Source organism: Phyllostomus discolor, chromosome 11 (assembly GCF_004126475.2).
Source record: "Phyllostomus discolor isolate MPI-MPIP mPhyDis1 chromosome 11, mPhyDis1.pri.v3, whole genome shotgun sequence".
NCBI classification, from domain to species: Eukaryota; Metazoa; Chordata; class Mammalia; order Chiroptera; family Phyllostomidae; genus Phyllostomus; species Phyllostomus discolor.
The window spans coordinates 57,129,467-57,148,910 of NC_040913.2; the positions used below are offsets into that span (position 1 = coordinate 57,129,467).

At 39.0% G+C, this 19,444-nt stretch overlaps 1 protein-coding gene across 4 annotated transcripts in view; it reads left to right on the plus strand.

Annotated features, from left to right (window-relative positions):
- TPP2 (tripeptidyl peptidase 2) overlaps positions 1–19,444 on the plus strand; it is a 122,247-nt gene that overhangs the window by 60,211 nt on the left and 42,592 nt on the right. For all 4 annotated transcript variants that reach the window (XR_003685550.2, XM_036011434.1, XM_028526286.2 and 1 more), the window contains exons 17-20: positions 16,676–16,830; positions 18,027–18,143; positions 18,379–18,479; positions 19,072–19,168. Coding sequence is in view for 3 of the 4 variants with exons in the window: in XM_036011434.1 (XP_035867327.1) it covers positions 16,676–16,830; positions 18,027–18,143; positions 18,379–18,479; positions 19,072–19,168 (470 nt within the window). In the remaining variant the exon portion in view is untranslated. The remainder of the gene's footprint in view (positions 1–16,675; positions 16,831–18,026; positions 18,144–18,378; positions 18,480–19,071; positions 19,169–19,444) is intronic.

Below are 19,444 nucleotides of genomic sequence, written 5' to 3' on the forward strand. Positions count from 1 at the left end.
AAGGAGCTCCTACACTTTGCAACAGCATGGATGGAGCCAGAAAGATTTATGCTAAGCAAAATAAGCCAGGCAGTGAAAGACAAATACCATATGATCTGACCTTTAACAGGAACATAAACAACAAAACAAACAAGCAAGCAAAATATAACCAAAGACACTGAAATAGAGAACAGGATGACAGTGACCTGAGGGGAGAGTGGAGGGAATTTCAGGGGAGAATGGGAAGGGTTTACAGAAACAAATATAAAGGACACATGGACAAAAACTAGTGGGGGTGGAAATGGGAAGGAGGTGGGAAGAATGGGTGGGTGGGCTGGGATGGGAGTAAAGGACAGAAAACTGTACGTGAACAATGATTAAAATAAATTTTTTAAAAAAATGGTGAAAGTAGACATTCTTATTCCTGATCTTAGGGGGAAAACTTTTAGTTTGTGCCCATTGAGTATGATGTTGGCTGTATGCTTTTCATACATGGCCTTTATCATGTTGAGGAAGGGTGTCCCTCTAACTCCCACTTTGCTGAATGTTTTTGTCATAAATGAGTGCCATACCTTATCAAATGCTTTTTCCGCATCTGTTGATATGATCATGTGATTTTTGTCTTTCCTTTTGATTATGTGATGTATTACGTTTATTGGTTTGCAAATATTGTACCATCCATTCATCCATAGGATGAGTCCCACTTGATCAGGGTGTATGATCTTTTTTATGTATTGCTGGATGTGGTTTGCCAGTACTTTGTGGAGGATTTCAGCCTCCATTTTCCTCAGTGATATTGGCCTGTAGTTTTCTTTCTTTGTTGTGTCTTTGTCTGGTTTGGTGATTAGAGTGATGCTGGTCTCATACAAAGAATGTGGGAGTCTTCCCTGTTCTTGGATTATTTGAATAGTCTGTGAGGGACAGGGGTTAGCTCTTTCTTAAATGTTTTGTAAAATTCTCCTGAGAAACAGTCCAGTCCCGGACTTTTGTGTACTGGAATTTATTTGATTACTGCTTCAGTTTCACCAACTGTTATGGATCTGTTCAGGTTTTCTGCTTCTTGATTCAGTTTTGGAAGATTATATGTTTGTCCATGTTACCCAGGTTCTCAAATTTCTTGGCATATATTGGTTCACAGTAACTTTTTACAATTCTTTGTATTTCTTAGTATCAGTTATAGATTCTACTCTTTCATTTCTGATTTATTTATTTCAGTCTCTCCCTTTTTTTCTTGATGAATCTACTTAAAGGCTCGTTGATTTTACCTTTTCAGAGAACCAGCTCCTGGATTTACTCATCGTCTGAATTGTTCTTTTAGTCTCTGCATCATTTAACTGCTCCGATCTTGATTGTTTTCTTTCTTCTACTCACTCTGGGCTTTATTTTTTGCTGTTCCTCCTATTTTTGTAGATGTAGGGTTAGACTGTTCATTTGAAATGTTTCTATACTTTTTAGGTAGGCCTGTATTGCTATAAACTTCCCTCTCAAGACTGCCTTCACTATGTCCCATAGATTTTAGACTGTTGTGTGTTCATTTTCATTTACTTCTAGAAACTTTTTGATTTCTTTCTTGATCTCATTATTAACCCATTCATTGTTTAATGGTATGCTATTCACTCTCCATGAGTTTGAGTATTTTTTAATTTTTTTCCTTGAGATTGGTTTCTGGTTTCACTCCCTTGTGGTCTGAGAAAATGCTTGATATGATTTCAATTCTCTTGAATTTGTTGAGGCTTGTTTTCAGTGCTGTCATGTGGTCTGTCTTTGAAATGTTCCACATGCATTGAAAAATAATGTGGATTTTGCTTATTTGGGGTGTAAGGTCCTATACATATCAGTTAAGTCCATTTGATCTAAGGCATCATTCAGTTTCAGAATATCTTTTGTGATATTTTGTTTGGAAGACCTATCCATTGTTGACAATGAGGTGTTAAAATTCCATAGTATAAGTATGTTGCTGTGTATCTTTCTTGAATCCTTCAAGATTTTCCTTATATATTTGGGTGCTGCTATGTTGGGTGAATATATGTATACAATAGTTATGTCTTCTTGATGGATTTTTCTCTTGAGTATTATGAAGTGTCCTTCAGTGTCTCTCTTTATAGCCTGTGTTTTTGAAGTCTATTTTGTCTGACGTGAGTATTGCTACCCTGGCTTTTTTCCCTGTCTGTTTACTTCGAATATTTTTTTCCAGCCATTCACTTTCACTCTGCGTAGGTATTTTGTTCTGAGGTGGGTGTCTTGTAGGCAGCATATGTACAGGTCATGTTTACTTACCCATTCAGATACACTGGGTCTTTTGATTGGAGCATTCAATCCATTTACATTTAAGGTTATTACTGATAGGTACTTACTCATTGCCATTTTACCCCCTTTGTACCTCTGCTATTCCCTCCCTCTCCCTCCCTCTCTCCCTCTCTCATCTCTCCTCTCTCCTCTCTCTCTCTCCTCTCTCTCTCTTCATTGTCTTAAAACAGTCCCTTTAGTATGTCTCACAGTGCTGGTTTGCTGAAAGTGTATTATTTCAGCTTCCTTTTGTCTGGGAAACTCCTTATTTCACCTTCATTTTCATTGAGTGCCCTTGCTGTATAAAGTAGCCTTAATAGCAGGCCTTAGATTTTCATTACTTGAAATATTTCTTGCTATTCCCTTCTCGCTTATAGTGTTTCTTTTGGGAAGTCGGCTGCCAGCCTTATTGGGGCTCCCTTGTATGTTACTTTTTTGTTTCTGCTTTGCTGCCTTTAGGAGTTTCTCTTTGTCCTAAATTTTGCCATTTTAATTATGAGTGTCTTGAAATGGACCTCTTTGGGTTCCTCTTGATTAGGACCCTTTGGATTTGTGTGACTTTTTCTCTCACCGAACTAGGGAAATTTTCCATTATTTTTTCAAACAGGTTTTCTGTTCCTTGCTCTTCTTCTCCTTCTGGTATCCCTATTATATGGATATTGTTACGTTTCATGTTGTCCTGCACTTCCCTCAACTCGTCTTCTTTCTTTTTCAATCTTTTTTTCATTTTCTTGCTCTTAATGGGAGTTATTTTTTACCTTGTCCTCCAGCTCACTGGTTCAGTGCTCTGTTTCATCTAGCCCTCTTTTCATTCCTTCTACCATGTTTTTCAATTCAGAAATTGTATTCTTTATTTCCTCTTGGCCCTTGTTGATTGTTTCTCTGTCCTTTTCCATGCCGATAAAGTTTGCAGTAAGTTCCTTGTAGTTTCCCTGTAGTTTTTGGTATTCTCAGTGATCTCATTGAGCTTCCTTATAACCATTGTTTTAAACTCAATATCTGGTAGTTGAATTGCTTCTATTTCATTTAGCACTCTTTTCTGAGGCTTCCTCCATTCGTCTCACTTGGGGGTTGTTTCTTTGTCTTATCATTATTTGTGAGACTCTTCTTATTTGCTTCTGTATCTTAAATTAATATGTTTTAACTTCCTGAGTTTCTGGTATGATCTTCTATGGTAGGCAACCTGTGAGATTCAGTGGTGTAGTCTCCTTCATATCCTGAACTTGATGCTCTTGGAATGCCCTTTATACTGTTTATGTTGGTTCTCTGGATGTAATTGAGTTATGATTGTTGTTGGATCTTTCTTTGTTGGGTCTTTCCCTTCAGCTGTTTTACTGAGGGTCACTCCAACCACCACATCTTATATTCTGTTGTGCAAGTGCTGCCAGAACAAAACCATAAAGCTCAGGAAACAAATGCACTCCCGGAAAAATAACTCCCTGCGCAATCCCACTATCAACAGGAAATGAACCAGTATTAATAAGGATGTAAGGAGATTAAGACTGTTATAAGGAAGGAGAGCAGATATGAGATGGCCTACTGAAAGAAAAATGATTTTGAGAGTGTAGAGGGAGGTGACCTAATAAGAGCTGGAAGTTGGAGCAATGCGAAGAAAGAAAGTAAAATTTACATCATGAACAGAAAAGGGAATGAGGAATGTGGAATGGAGTATGAGAAGGGAAGTATATATTATTATGTTTAAACAGAAATTAAAGTAAGATCAAATAAGAAAGAAAAAGAATAGAAAAATAGCAAATAATAACATATAGGAGCCAAATTGGAGAGAAAGATCCACAACAGTTCTATCAACAACAAATGAGCTAAAATTAATATAGGTGGTATGGAAATAAGAGGAATAAAAGTTTAAGAGTTGTCTTGAGGAATCAGGAGTGATTTTCAAATGATAGAATGAGAGGGAATAGTAAGAATGAGGAACAAAAACCAGGCTAAGACAGGGAGAAATTAGAATTTGAGACAAAAGGAAAAAGAAAAAGGAAGGAAAAAGGAGAATAAAGAAAAATAAAAGGGGATGATGAAAGAGAAATAGAAGAAAGAACAAAAAGAAAAACAGTCTAAGGACAAAAATAACAATTTGAGATAAAAAAGAATAGGAAAGGGGACCAGTAAAGTTTGATATTTGAAATACAAAATTAGTGAAAATCTAGAGATAAAACTGAAAAAAGTACAACATCATCTACTGTACCACAACCAACTAGCAGATTTCTAAAGGTGGAGAGAGAACACCAATGTTTTAATAGCAAGAGAAAGGATGTGAGATGATCATTGACAAGAAAATTGATTTGTGTGTCTGGATGGGGGAGAAATAGAGTGTGGAATGGAAACAAGCTGTAGCAAGAGAGAAAACAAGTTTGAATGAAAATAATTAGAGGAAAGAAGGTAAAAAGGGATAAGAGGACAGAATGGCAAAATATGTGAATTGAAATAAACTGTAGTACAAAATCTAGTGACTTATATGTACAACTTGCTAGACAAAAAAATGAATGTTAAAAAGCTATGCAGAAGAGAAATATCACCAATCATGGAGAAGACCAAAGTGGATTTTGTCTTGGTAGCCTCTAGTATTTATCACTGTGTTTTTTATTTCTGGATCCATCTCTGGTGATGTCAGATGCTGACCCCCTCGGACCTTAGGCAGCCAATTCGAGACTTCCAGGGCACCTCCTGTCCCTTGCTGTCTTCTTCAGTTGTTAATCTAGTCATTCTGTGGTCAGTGGTCAGGTTTAAGTACCATAGGGTGGGGCAGAGTCCCTCCTGGGATCAGGGCTATTTCCCCTTGGGCTGCTGCCCCTCGGAGTGGAGTGGTCTGCCAAAGCAGAATAGCTGCTGTGGAAGTGGTGGTGACTCAAAAATCAGGCTTCTGGTAACTAGTCTCTCAGTTCTCTCGCCAAAGCCTCCACCCCCGGTCTCTCCTCTAGCGTCCACCCTAGTCCACTCTATCCCCTCAACCACCCTCCCACTTTGCAGAGCCCAGTGTAAGCAACTACAAATGAAAATTTGTGTGTTGGCCCTTTACATGGCTCTTTGAGTCTCCAGCTGCCTGTCTCTGACAGAGCAACCCTACTGCTTTTTGCCACTGGTTCTTATCTGTGTATTTTTTTGGACCTTGGTGCTCTAGGCTGGAAATCCTAGCTTATGGTTTAGACCGCCATTCTTAGGGCAATCCAACCAGCCACTTAATTATCTCTCTGGTGCTGTAGCCTATGGGCACCTAGCCAGTCCTCTTGAGTTTCTTCTATTGCACCTCCTTACTGGACTGGTTGTGCTAAAGCTGATTTTTCTGTCTGTCCAAGGTTATAAGGATTCTCTCTCACTATTGCTCAGTTGTTTGTTCCGGGTCATTTGTCCATAATTTAGTTGTAAGTCCAAATTGGTACAGGGAGGAAGTTAGTGTGACTTCCATTCACTCTTCTGCCATCTTCTTCTCTCCCATAGTTTATTTTAATACTGATTTATTTATTTTCCATAGCTGAGTCTTCTACCTTTTCAGCTTTTTTTTAGGGTAATTATTTTTTATTTAATTATTTTTATTTTTGTTCAAATAAATACATTTGTCTCTATTTTTACCCTACCCACATCCCCACCCAGCCAAAACAATGCCTACCTCCCAACCTCAAACCTGTCCCCTTTGCTTTGTCCATGTGTCCTTTATACATATTCCTTGATGCTCTCCCCATCCCATTATCCCCTGTTATCCCTCTTCATCCTCCTCTCTGATTATGGTCAGATTGTTCTTTATTTGTCTCTGGTTGCATTTTGCTTGCTTGTTTGTTTTGTTGATTAGGTTCCAGTTATAGATGCGATCATAAGGTATTTCTCTTTCACCACTTCACTTGTTTCACTTAGCATAATGCTGTTCAGAATCCATCCATGCTATCAACGAAGAGTAGGAGCTCCTTCTTTCTTTCTGCTGCATAGTTTTCCATGTGTAAATGTACCATAGTTTTTTGACCCACTGATTTACTGATGGGCACTTAGGTTGTTTTCAGCACTTGGCTATTGTGAATTGTACAACTATGAACATTGGGGTGCATCGGTTCTTTTGAATTGGTGTTTCAGGGCTCTTAGGGTATAATCCCAACATTGGTATTACTGGATCAAATGGCAATTCCAGTTTTAGTTTTCTGAGAAAACTCCATACCCTTTTCCACAGTCTGCATTCCTACCAACAGTGCACTAGGGTTCCCTTTTCTCCACAACCTCTCCAACACTTGTTGTTTATTGATTTGTTTATGATGGCCATTCTGACCAGTGTGAAGTGGTATCTCATTGTGGTTTTAATTTGCATCTCCCTGATGGCTAGTGATGCTGAGCCGTCTGTTGATATATCTCTGGGCCCTCTGTATGTCCTCCCTGGAGAAGTATCTATTCAGTTCTTTTGCCCTTTTTTATTTGAGTTGATCGTCTTCCTGAAGTGGAGTCTTATGAGTTCTTTATATATTTTGGAGATCAAACCAAAGTAGGTGATTTTATATTTTCTTAGCCGTGAAGAAACTTTTAATTTTGATGAGATCCTGTTTCTTTATTCTTTCCTTTATGTCCCTTGCTCTAGGTACATAATATTGCTATCCTAGAAAGTATTACTGTGAGGAATATCTGAGATTTTCCTACCTATGTTCTCCTGTATGACTTTTATGGTGTCATGACTTATATTTAAGTCTTTTATCCACTTTGAATTTATTTTTGTTTATGTGTAAGTTGGTGGTCGAGTTTCATTTTTTTGCATGTAGCTGTCCAGCTCTCCCAACACCATTTGTTGAAGAGGCTGTTTTTGCTCCCATTTATGCTTCTACCTCTTTGTCGAATATTAATTAACCATGGAGTCTTGGGTTTATTTCTGCATTCTGTGTTCTGTTCCATTAGTCTATGTGTCTGCTCTTATGCCTGTACCGGGCTGTTTTGATTATAGTATATAAATTTTTGAACTGTTTGTTCTAAATCAGTAAATATGTCATTGGTATTTTAATGGGGATTGCATTGAATCCATAAATTGCTTTGGGTAGTGTGGACATTTTGATAATGTTGATTCTTCCAATCCATGAACACAGTATATGCTTCCATTTGTTTTTGTCTTCCTTAATTTCTTTCTTCAGTATTGTGTAGTTTTCATGAGTACAGGTCTTTCACCTCCTTGATGAGGTTCATTCCTAGGTACTTTATTTTTCTTGTTGCCATAGCAAATGGGATTTTTTCCTTGATTCTGATCTTTTGTTGTTGGTGTATTAAAATGCCTTTAATTTCTGAATATTGACTTTGAACCCTGCTGTTTTGTCAAATTCATTTATTAGCTTGAGTGTTTTGGGTGGATTCTATAGGGTTTTCTATATACACTATGATATAGTCTGCAAACAGGGACTGTTTTTACTTCCTCCTTTCCAATAGGATGACTTTTATTTCTTCTTGTCTGATCACTGTAGCTAGAACTTCCAATACTTTGTTGAATAGAAAGGGTGAAAATAGACATTCTTGTCTTATTCCTGATCTTAGCGGGAAAACTTTTCATTGTTGCCCATTAAGTAAGATGCTGGCTGTGGGTTTCTCATATATGGCTTTTATCATGTTCAGGAATGATCCCTCTACTCCCACATTGCTGAGTATTTTTATCATAAGTGGGTCCTGTACCTTATCAAATGCTTTTTCTGCATGTATTGATATGATCATGTGATTTTTGTCTTTCCTTTTGTTTATGTGATGTATTACATTTATAGATTTGCGAATGTTGTACCATCCCTGCATCCCTGGGATGAATCTCATTGGTCATGATGTATGATCTCTTTAATGTATTGTGGGATGCAGTTTGTCAATGCTTTGTTGAGGATTTTGACATCTATGTTCATCAGTGATACTCCTCTGTAGTTTTCTTTCTTTATTACATCTTTATCTGGTTTTGGAATTGGAGCGGTGATGGCTTTGTCAAAAGAGTTTTGGGGTCTTCCCTCTACTTTATTTTTTGGAATCATGTGAGAAGAATAGGGGTTAGTTCTTCCTTAAATGTTTTGTAAAATTCTCCTGTGTAACCATCTGGTCCAGGGCTTTTGTGTGCTGGGAGTTTTACGGTTACTGCTTCTATTTCATCAGCTGTTACTGGTCTGTTCAAGCTTTCCACTGCTTCTTCATTCAATTTTGAGAGATTATATTTTTCTAGAAAATTGTCCGTTTCACCCTGGTTTTCAAATTTCCTGGCATATTTTGTTCATAGTAATTTCTTACAATCCTTTGTATCTCTGTGTCGTCTGTTGTAAATTCTCTTTCATTTCAATTTTGTTTATTTTGGTACTCTCTCTTTTTTTCTTGATGGGTCTCCTTAAAGGTTGTCAAGTTTGTGTAACTTTTCAAAGAACCAGCTCTTGCATTTATTGATTACTTGGATTGTTGTTTTAGTCTCAGTGTTGTTTATTTCTGCTCTGATCTTGGTTATTCCTTCCTTCTACTTGCTCTGGGCTGTCTTTGTTGTTGTTCCTCCAGTTCATGTAGATGTAGGATTATGATGTTTATTTTAAATGTTTCTATCTTTTTAAAATATATTTTATTGATTATGCTATTACAGTTGTCCCATTTTCTCCCCTTCACTCCCCTCCACACTGCACACCCCACACCCACATTCCCTCCCCTTAGTCATGTCCATGTGTCATAAGTTCTTTAGCTTCTACATTTCCCCATACTATTCTTACCCTCCCCCTGTCTATTTTCTTCCTACCATTTATGCTACTTATTCTCTGTACCTTTTCTCCCTCTCTCCTCCATCCCACTCCCCTGTTGCTAACCCTCCATGTGATCTCCATTTCTGTGGTTCTGTTCCTGTTCTAGTTGATTGCTTAGTTTGTTTGTTTGTGTTTTTTTTTAATTAATTTATTTATTTTCAGAGAGGGAAGGGAGGGAGAAAGAGAGAAACATCAATGTGCGGTTGCTGGGGGTCATGGCGTGCACCCCAAGCATGTACCTTGACTGGGAATAGAACCTGCAACACTTTGGTTCGCAGCCTGCGCTCAATCCACTGAGCTACACCAGCCAGGGCACTTAGTTTGTTTTGGTTTGTGTTTTAGGTATAGTTGTTGAAATTTGTGAGTTTGCTGTCATTTTACTATAACATGTTTTTATCTTTTTCTTAGATAAGTCCCTTTAACATTTCATAAAATAAGGGCTTGGTGATGATGAACTCCTTAACCTTGACCTTATCTGAGAAGCATTTATTTGCCCTTCTATTCTAAATGAAAGCTTTGCTGGATAGAGCAATCTCGGATGTAGGTCTTTGCCTTCATGACTTGGAATACTTCTTTCCAGCTTCTTCTTGCCTGCAAGGTCTCTTTTGAGAACTCCTTTGTAGGTAACTGTCTCCTTATCTCTTGCTGCTTCTAGGATTCTCTCCTTCATTTTAATCTTGGGTAAGTAATTATGATGTGCCTTGGTGTGTTTCTTCTTGGGGTCCAACTTCTTTGGACTCTCTGAGCTTCCTGAACTTCCTGGCAGTACATTTCCTTTGCCAGATTAGGGAAGTCCTCCTTTATTATTTGTTTCAAATAAATTTTCCCCTTGTTGCTCTTCCTCTTCCCCTTCTTGTTCCCCAATAATTCAGATGTTGGAATGTTTAAAGATGTCTTGGAGGTTCCTAAACTTCTCATTTTTTTTGAAATCTTATTTCTCTATTCTTTTCTGTTTGTTTGTTTCCGTCTTCATTCTGGTCCACTCTGTTGATTTGAGTCCCAGTTTCCTTTCCATCACTATTGGTTCCCTGTACATTTTTCTTCATTTCTCTTATTGTAGCCTTCATTTTTCACCTAATTCGTGACCAAATTCACCAATTCTGGTGAGCATCCTGATCACCAGTGCCTTGGACTGTGGCATCTGATAGGTTGGCTATCTCTGGTCATTTAAAAGTATTGGCTATGGGGCATTGATTTGTACTTCTGTTTGAGCATTTTTTTTTTTTTTAATCTGGTTGCACTTGTTATGTAGTAAGGGGGCGGAGCCTTAGGTGTTCTCCAGGGCAGGGCAACCCAGTTTGCTGGTTGGTGACATTGTATGTAGGGGCAGGGTCCGAGAGGAAACAATGGCGCTTGCTCCTCTCTCCGTGGAATTTCAGTCCCTTCCGCCACTTCCCGCAAGCTAACTGGGCCTTTCTGGTGCTAATTCCCATGTGGGTGTGCTTGTGTACATTCTGGAACCCCGTGGTTCTCTCCAATGCACTTTCCTATGAGGCTGGGAGTCTCTCCCTGCACCTTAGACCACAGGTGTTTTCAGTCAGTGTCCTGAGGTTCAATTTCCTAGCACTGGGACCCTGGTTGCTCAGTCTGTCTCACTGCCTAATTTCGTCTGGTTATATCTGTGCCGAATGTGGCCTGGACAGCCAGGTGCCTTGCATACAGTGCCTGCTTCACAGTCCACCACCTCACTGGGTCTGCCAGCTGCTGTGTGCCCAGGGGTCCAACCCACTGTGGTCTGGCGCTTGGGATGCCTTATGTGCCTGGGATGCCTTATGCCTCCACTGTCACTGCTTTTTGTGCCTCAACCCCTCTCCGCCAGCTGTTACAGAACAAACAAGGGGAGCCTGGGATGATATACTATTATTGAAGGAAGGCCCCAGGTCCATTATGTCCGCCGCCAGAGGAAGACGTCTCTCAATGACAGAGATTTGTGGAAAAGGAAGGAAATGTTTATTTAATGCTATACAAACTTAAAGTAGTGACCTAATGTCTTTACCAAAATCCCAAAGTCCCTTAAAACACACCCCAAACAGACACAGTCCTTCCTTCCTTCCCCCTTTGCCCAGTCCAGAGTACCGTATCTCAGGAAAGGAAATAGAAGTCCATGGCTCAGGCAGTCTCTGGTTCTTCCCAGTTAGAACTCCATCTCGACTGGGAGACCTCCCTGGGTTCCTGGCACCCTCCGCTGAGGTCACCGGGATCTTCTGCTAAACCAGGTGGTGGTTCCCCCTTCTAAAGCTGTGGGGGGTGGGGGGAACCCACTCTGTCAAGGCCGCATGGTTCTCCCCTCTCTCAGAGCTGCAGGAGTCTTTCACTCTGCTAAAGCTGTGTGGCTCTCTCTCCAATGGCCGCGATCCTCTCTGCACTCCACGGCCACATGTTCTGTCCTCTCAGGGCTGCGCATGGCTCTCCTCCTCAGGGCTGCGCATGGCTCTCTTTCCTAAAGCAGCATGGTTCTCCTCCTCCCAATGGCCGCCAAGTCTGGGTTTTAAATCCCCGTGGCCAATCTTCTGCAGCCCCATTTCTGACTCCTCCCACACTCCGCTTCACATGCCGGAACTCGTATCCTTCCAGCTTTACTGGGCTGCTATCATGAGTCTGGGCAGGTGTGGCCCCATGTCCTGGAGCCAATCCTCTCTGAGCTCCCTCGTAGGCGCTGTAACTCAGGGACCCGCCCCCCCCAGTTACATCTGGTGGGGAAGTTACTTCCATTCCCCTGGCTTAGAACTGATCACAGCTACTTAACATATCTATGCACCAGTCAAAGTTTATAAATATGCCAAACGACCACGCCAGAGCTTAGCTGCAAGGCTTTGCTATGCTAAACAGCTCTCAATGGCCCTGCTCATCTGTCCCCTTCCCCCAACCCACACCCTGGGTGGGGGGGATGGAACATCCCAAAATCTCCTGGATACCTTAAGTTCTGGACCCCATTTCAAATGCCTATTTGGGGTCCCCCCTCTTGGCTGCACCCTGTAACACAGCTGCCCAACTCCACCCCTCTTATGTGGAGTTAAAATGTGTATATTTTAACTCCTGGTTGTCTGACTTCCATACAGTTCAATTTTCTGTCAGATCTGGTGTTATCTTGTTTCTAAGTTGTTGCTGTCCTTATTTTGTTTGTGCAAGGAGGCACAGTGTGTCTACCTACACCTCCATCTTGGCTGGAAGTTAAGCGTTTTTATCATTTTTTAGGTAGGTCTGTATTGCTATGAACTTCCCTCTCAGGATTGCCTTTGCTGTGTCCCATAAGTTTCAGATTGTTGTGAGTTCATTTTCATTTTTTTCCAGGAACTTTTTGATTCTTCGTTGATCTCCTTCTTGACCCATTCATTGTTTAATAGCATGCTATCCATCTCCATGAATTTGAGGTTTTTTAGATTTTTTCTTGACGTTTTCTAGTTTCAGTCCCTTGAGGTCTGAGAAAATGCTTGATATGATTTCAGTTTTCTTGATTTGGTGAGGCTTGTTTTGTGTCTTATTACGTGATTTGTCTTAGGAATGTTCCATGGGTATTTGAAAAACAATGCGTACTTTGCTTCTTTGGGATGAAGGTTCTATATATATCTGTTAAGTCCATTTGTTGTAGGGCATTGCTGCAGTATCCTTGTGTATTTTGTTTGGAAGATCTATCCATTTTTTGAAAGTGGGGTATTAAATCCCTTACTATAATTGTGTTGCTATCTATATCTTTCTTGAAGTCCTTTGGGTTTTCCTTATATATTTGGGGTGCTCTTATGTTGGATGCATATATGTTACAATGTTTATGTCTTCTTGATGAATTCTTCCTTGAGTATTATGAAGTGCTCCTTCAGTGTCTCTTTTTAAGGCTTTTGTTTTGAAGTCTATTTTGTCTAATGTATAAATATTGTTACTCCCGAATTTTTTTTCCTATACATGCTTGCAATACATTTTTCCAACCCTTCACTTTCAGTCTGTGAAGGTCTTTTGTTCTGAAGTGGTTCTCTTGTAGGGAGCATATGTGTGGGTCATGATTTCTTATCCATTCAGCTACCCTTATGTCTTTTGATTGGAGCATTTAATCCATTTACTTTTAAGGCTGTTACTGATAAGTATTTATCCATTTTTTCCTCCTTTGTACCTGTGTTCCTCTCTCATTACTTTTTCTTCCTTTTCTTAAAGCAGTCCCCTTAGCATATCTTTCAATGCTCTTTTGGTGGAGGTGTATTCTTTCAGGCTTCTTTTGTCTGGGAAACTCCTTATTTGGCCTTACATTTTCATTGACAGCCTCGCTGGATAGAGTAGTCTTGGTTGCAGACCTTTTTTTTTTTTTTTTTTTTTCTTTTCATTATTTGGAATATTTCTTGCCATTTTCTCCTGGCTTGTAATGTTTCTATTGAGAAGTCAGCTGCTAGCCTTATCAGATCCCCTTTTTATATGATGGAGAGATTCTTGGTTCTCTCGAACACTGTACCTGCTTTCTATCCTTTACTCTCACCTTATCTCAATATTGAACCTTGAACAAGCATTGTTTTCTGGATTCAGCTCATAATCCTTCTCCTCTCTAACAAGAGTCTTATCTCTTATTCACCTTTTATAAAAAGTGGCTAGTTGGTGAAATAATACAGTTAATGCTATACTTATCCAAAGGATCTCCTATCTCTTCTCTATTTGTTGACACTTTAAATCCAATAGAATACTCTCCCACGGCCTTAACCCATTTTGGTTAAGGGACTTCTTGGTTCTCCCTTGCTGCTTTTATGATTCTCTTTCTTGTCTTTAAAACTTAGTGTTTTAGATATAATGGATCTTGGAGTAGGCCTCTTTGGGTTCATCTTGAGTGGGACCCTCTGTGTTTCCTGAACTTGTGTGGTTTTTTCCCTGTCCAGGTTTGGAAAGTTCCCTGTCATTATTTTTTCAAACAGAGTTTCTATCCCTTATTCCTTTTCTTCTCCTTCTGGTATTCCTATGATTTGAATGTTGTTACATTTCGTGTTATCTTGGAGTTCCCTTAAGCTGTCTTCATATTTTTTGAGTCATTTTTTGTGTAGCTGCTTTACCTGGGTATTTCTTTCTACCTTGTCTTCCAGGCCACTAATTTGATCCTCTGCTTCATCCAGCCTGCTTATAACTCCTTCTAGTGTATTTTTTATTTCAGAAATTATATTTTTCATTTCTTCCTGGTTTTTGTTTAAAGTTTCTATTTTCTTTTCCATACTGGTGTAGTTCTCACTCAGTTCCTTGTAGTTGTCTATTAATTCCTTCAGCATCCTTATAAGCATCATTTTGAATCCTATATCTGATAGTTTGCTTATCTCCATTTACTGGGGAGTCTTCCATTTCTTTTGATTACAGGTTCTTTTTTTGTCTCCCCATTTTAAGTAACTTTGTTTCTGCACTTCTGATGTTATGCTTTGCTAGCTGTCTGCTAAGGGTGAAGTTCTATGATAGGAGTTCTGTGGGGTTCAGTGGTGTGGTCTCTTTGATCTCCCTGTCTGGATTGCCTTTTATTCTTGTTTGTGTGGGTTCTTTTGTTGTGCTTGGGTTTTTACCTGTTGGTGGTTCCTTTGTTGGTGGGTTCTCTCTGTTAGCAGGTATATTGGTGTTCACAGCTCCCACCTAATCTTGTATGTCATCAGTGGCAGGGGAGGGCAAAAGGGGTTAAGGCAGTAGGAGAGTATTCTATTGGATTTAAAGTGTCAACAAATAGAGAAGAGATAGGAGATCCTTTGGATAAGTATAGTATTAACCGTGTTATTTCACCAACTAGCCACTTTTTATAAAAGGTGAATAAGAGATAATACTCTTGTTAGAGAGGAGAAAGATTGTGAACTGAATCCAGAAAACAATGCTTGTGAGAGCTTCAATGATGAGATAAGGTGAGAGTAAAGGCTAGAAAGCAGGCATAGTGTTCGAGAGAACAGAGTTAAACACAATAATAATAAAGCTCAGGAAGGTAGTGAACTGGGCTAAGACCAGGGAGGGGTACTGTGTAGTATTTACAATTGTATGGAACAATTATTTATAATAATACTGGACTAACACTAATATGACAAGAAATATATGGTCTGAATAAGAATAGGAAGTACAGGACCAAGGGTAGTATGTTATTGGAACAGGAGTGAAGTGAAAGAAGGAAAATTAAAATACAATATGAAAGAGAGAACAAGGAAAACCAGTCAAACAATACATCTAAACAAACAAAAGGAAGAAATTTTAAACAGAAAGAAGAGAAATAAAAAATACTAATAAAATAAAAAAGTAAAAATAATGAAAAAATAATAATACAGGTAAACAATAGAATGTAAGTTCTATAGGATAGCAAAGTTTGTCTCAGTTTCTCAGTTGTTGGGGTTAACCTTGTGTTCCCTCTCTGGATCTGTCTCTGGACTCTTCACAACTCCAGGTCTTATTGTCTCACTTGGGAAAAAAACCGGGAGTGGGGGGAAGCCTCCTGCTGACTTTAAACTGGCCAAGAGAGTTCTGATGTCATCCTGGATGCTGCAGGCAAAGTGGGGCTGGGTTTTGCTTTTTTCCTTTCTTGTGGTTTTGCAAGGATGGGGGCCTGGGCCGCAATATTCACTGTTGCCCAGCCTCCAGCTTGGGTCCGCTGTGTGCTGCCTGGGTGGCTGGGCCCCCACTGACCATCTGTGCCGGGCCAGTGCCTTTAACCCACCACTTGTGCCACCTGTGGGGTGCACTTATTAGAGGCATCTCCCATACCTCCCTCTTTGCTGGCCTGGATCTGCGCACTCTTAAAGTCTCTTAAGGGCCATTCAGCTCCCACACTAAATTAAGGCTCTCTAGGTACTGCTATCTCCCTGAAGACCTGCTGCCCTTCACTGAATGGACCATATGCCTCGCTGCCTCCTTCCTCTTCCCTAGCCAGCTGCCAAGCAAGCCTGCAGCCATGCAACCCTGCCGCCACAGGAGCCAGCCACTTCACAAGAATTCCTTAAATAGCAGCTGAGAGCTTATTTTGAGTAAAATCCTCTTATTTAAACCTGCTGTTCTTAACAAGCACCCAGGTTTTCACACAGCCCAACTTTCTGACCAGACCAGAGACTATCTAGGTCAGGGTCTGTCACAGCCCAACTCTTCTCCCTTCTCCAGGTGTTAACTGGCTCCCTAATTTCTCTGGTAATGACCCAGCCAGCATCCCACTCCTGGCAGGTGAACACCGCCCCTGTGCGTCTGTTACTTCGTCCTTAATCCTCACAGCAACTTCAAGCATCTAGGCCTCTCCTTAAGCCACACTGTCTTCCCTGCTTTGATAGGGGAGGGAAGTGCTGATCTGGCTCTTCTCCAAAAATCCTGTGGCCACCGCCAACTACAGCGCGGGCACCACACTGGTCCCAAGGACCTTACTGTCTCAGTGTAATCTCGTTACTGTCTGTTTTTCAATGTCCCCTACAATTTTGCCTCAAAACTTCATATAAGCTAGGGTTCCATTGGCTGTTCACTCTGTTTCTTAGAAGATCAGCTAGGTTTTCCAGGTGGGCACAGGGGGAAGTGGGCTCTGCTCCCACTTACCTCACTGCCATCTCTGATCATCCTCAGCTTTATTGATACTTGACTGATGCTTTGTTTTTATGGAAATATGCAGATTTTATTTGAATATATGATTTTATTATTGATATATTATTCCCTGATAAGTAAGCATTCTTAAAACCATTTTATGTCCGTTTTAAATCTTATCAGTTTAAAATTTTGCTTCTTTTTTATTGTAGAAGTTACAGTGTGTTCATGTTCTTCAGAGGTGTCAGCCAAGTTTGTTCTTCATGCAGTACAGCTTGTAAAGCAAAGAGCATATCGAAGCCATGAATTTTATAAGTTTTGTTCCCTTCCAGAAAAAGGAACACTGACTGAAGCTTTTCCTGTCTTAGTAAGTTTTAATTAACAGCTCAAAATCCTAAAATGATTTTTTGGTTTTTGGTATGGGCTACATATTTGAATTTGATTTTATAGTTTATATTCAGAGTTAATTGGGTCTGTATATTTTGTTAAGTCAAATAAATGAAGTAGGAAGATAGGTCATCTAATTAGGGTACTTAAGACCATGTCCAAAGTAAATATTAACCTCTTTTTAATTCTTAAATAATTGAGTCAAAAAAAAGTTTTGGTCTGATAGATACTGGCGCCTTGCACCCTAATTGGCATTGTTTCCTCATCCCACAGTAGAATATTTTCTTATTTAAGACAGTTCTACGTGTCACTTAAGTTATTTTATTACTGCTCTGTTGTAAAGAATCCATGCAGATAGTTTACCTTATAGATGAAACTTCTACTACTTCCTACAGAAATCACTTTAAATATGGCAGCTCTTCATTCTTACCCATAGTGTTAAGAATAATGATTAGACCTTCCTCCATAGAAGGTGAATGTACTGATGTTCTTTCTTAAACTCGCTATGCCATGTTTTCAGTTGGTCATATGATCCTTCCTATATTTTATGATTCCGATTACTTTCACTTCTGTTCATGTATGTGTGTTATGATTCACCTTTAAACTTTCTAATGTACTGATTTCTAGAAAACTTAATATAAAATTGAGCACTGGGAACAGTTTTTGTTTTTATTATTTTAATGGGGAGAAAGCTATAAGGGACCATAATATCATTTTGCTATGGTTGCCAGGCCATCTCTGAGTCTGAAACTCAGCTGTGGCTATTGAATATGCCTTATAAAGCTGTCATACCTTTTCTCCTGTAATTGTTCTTAATTATTTTTCTTTTGGTCCTAGGTTTTTACTCCAATTTGTTCTCACCATTATTTTATTGTGTATGTTTCCAAAAGCTGCCTCAGATCTTTTATGACAGGCAGTATAGGATTATGAGTAAATAACTGTATATTTAAATATTTATATTTAACTATATATTTAAATACTTATACTGTATCCATGCAGCTGTAATTTGCATAACTCCACACATAGCTGATAAAAGTTAGTTATTTGCATTTTCTTGCTGTACAAATAGGAAAAGTTTGAAAGCACAGAATTGCTTTGGCACACCTATTATTTTTATCCTGTAATTTGAAAGAAATTGAGAACAGATTATTTACACATGTATAATTTTCTTTGCAGAGTGGGAAAGCAATTGAATTTTGCATTGCTCGTTGGTGGGCAAGTCTTAGTGATGTCAATATTGATTACACCATTTCTTTCCATGGGATAGTGTGTACTGCTCCTCAGTTAAACATTGTGAGTATCACAGTTTCATTATTTTTAATATCAGTTACTTGTGTTATTGAAAAATAATCTCACTTGTTAGATTTAAACTTCATTGGGGAAATAACCACAAGTAATTTAAAAGTAGTCCTATTCATGGGTGCCTATAAACTTTGCATTAGATGTTTATTTTAGGTCCAAATATTGTTTTAAAATAGTTCATTTTCAATTAGGTTTGAAAAACTAACTTGATGAATATCCTTCATAGCATGCATCAGAAGGAATCAACCGTTTTGATGTTCAGTCCTCCTTGAAATATGAAGATCTGGCTCCCTGCATAACTTTGAAGAGCTGGGTCCAAACACTACGGTATCATTAAATGTTTTAGGGCTATAAATGTTGGGTATTCATGTGGTGGGGGTGGGAGGATCTCTTATACTCTGAAGAGAAAGTCATTTTCTTAAATCCATCTAAATGTTGAAAATGAAAAATCATCATATGACAGTCAAGCCTTGGAATCCTGGCAGGTCTCTGAGAGGCAAGCCCAGCAGTGGCTTCTAGTATTAAATAACATGGATATAAAATTCTCAGTGCACCTGGCAGGACCCATCCTGTGAGAAGCGAGCACCATCTGCAGTCAAAACCTGTCCTTTGGCACTGTTAATGATTGTTGCCCTGGCATTGGGACCTAATTATATTAACAACTATTAGTTGACATTTGAAAATGTTTTTATCATAAAAAGATTACTTTTGTAGTATTGCAAAATTTATATTTATTGCTGTGGTTAATTGAGTAAAGAATTAGGTAAGTTAATTATTAAAATATAAAATACACTGAAAAGGACAGTGTTTAAGAATGCTTGTTTGTCATTTATGATGTGTTACAGATTTTGTTGATTATAGTTGTATCTCATTAAATGAACTCTTGAATCAAATCATTTATGCAGTTGTCTAATTACAGCCCACTGAGTGCAAAAACAAAACCTTTAGGATCAAGAGATATTTTGCCAAATAATCGTCAACTTTATGAGATGATCCTTACCTATAACTTTCATCAAGTAAGTGTCTTTATAAGAAAGTATACTTTTATGATGAAGGTTTGTGTTTTGTTCATGAATCATAAAATTTAAAATGGAAGGATGGTATATATATGAAATAGAATCAGTGTTGATTACTAATCAACAGTGGTTGATTTGAAACTATTCTTTGGAAAAATTATGATTTGCAGTGATCTAAGTACTGTTCAAGTCTGAAGTTACAAATTCTGATTTGTAGTGAACTGGCCTTTGAGCCTTAGTTATTGTAATTACTGAATCTGTTCAGTGGTACCTATC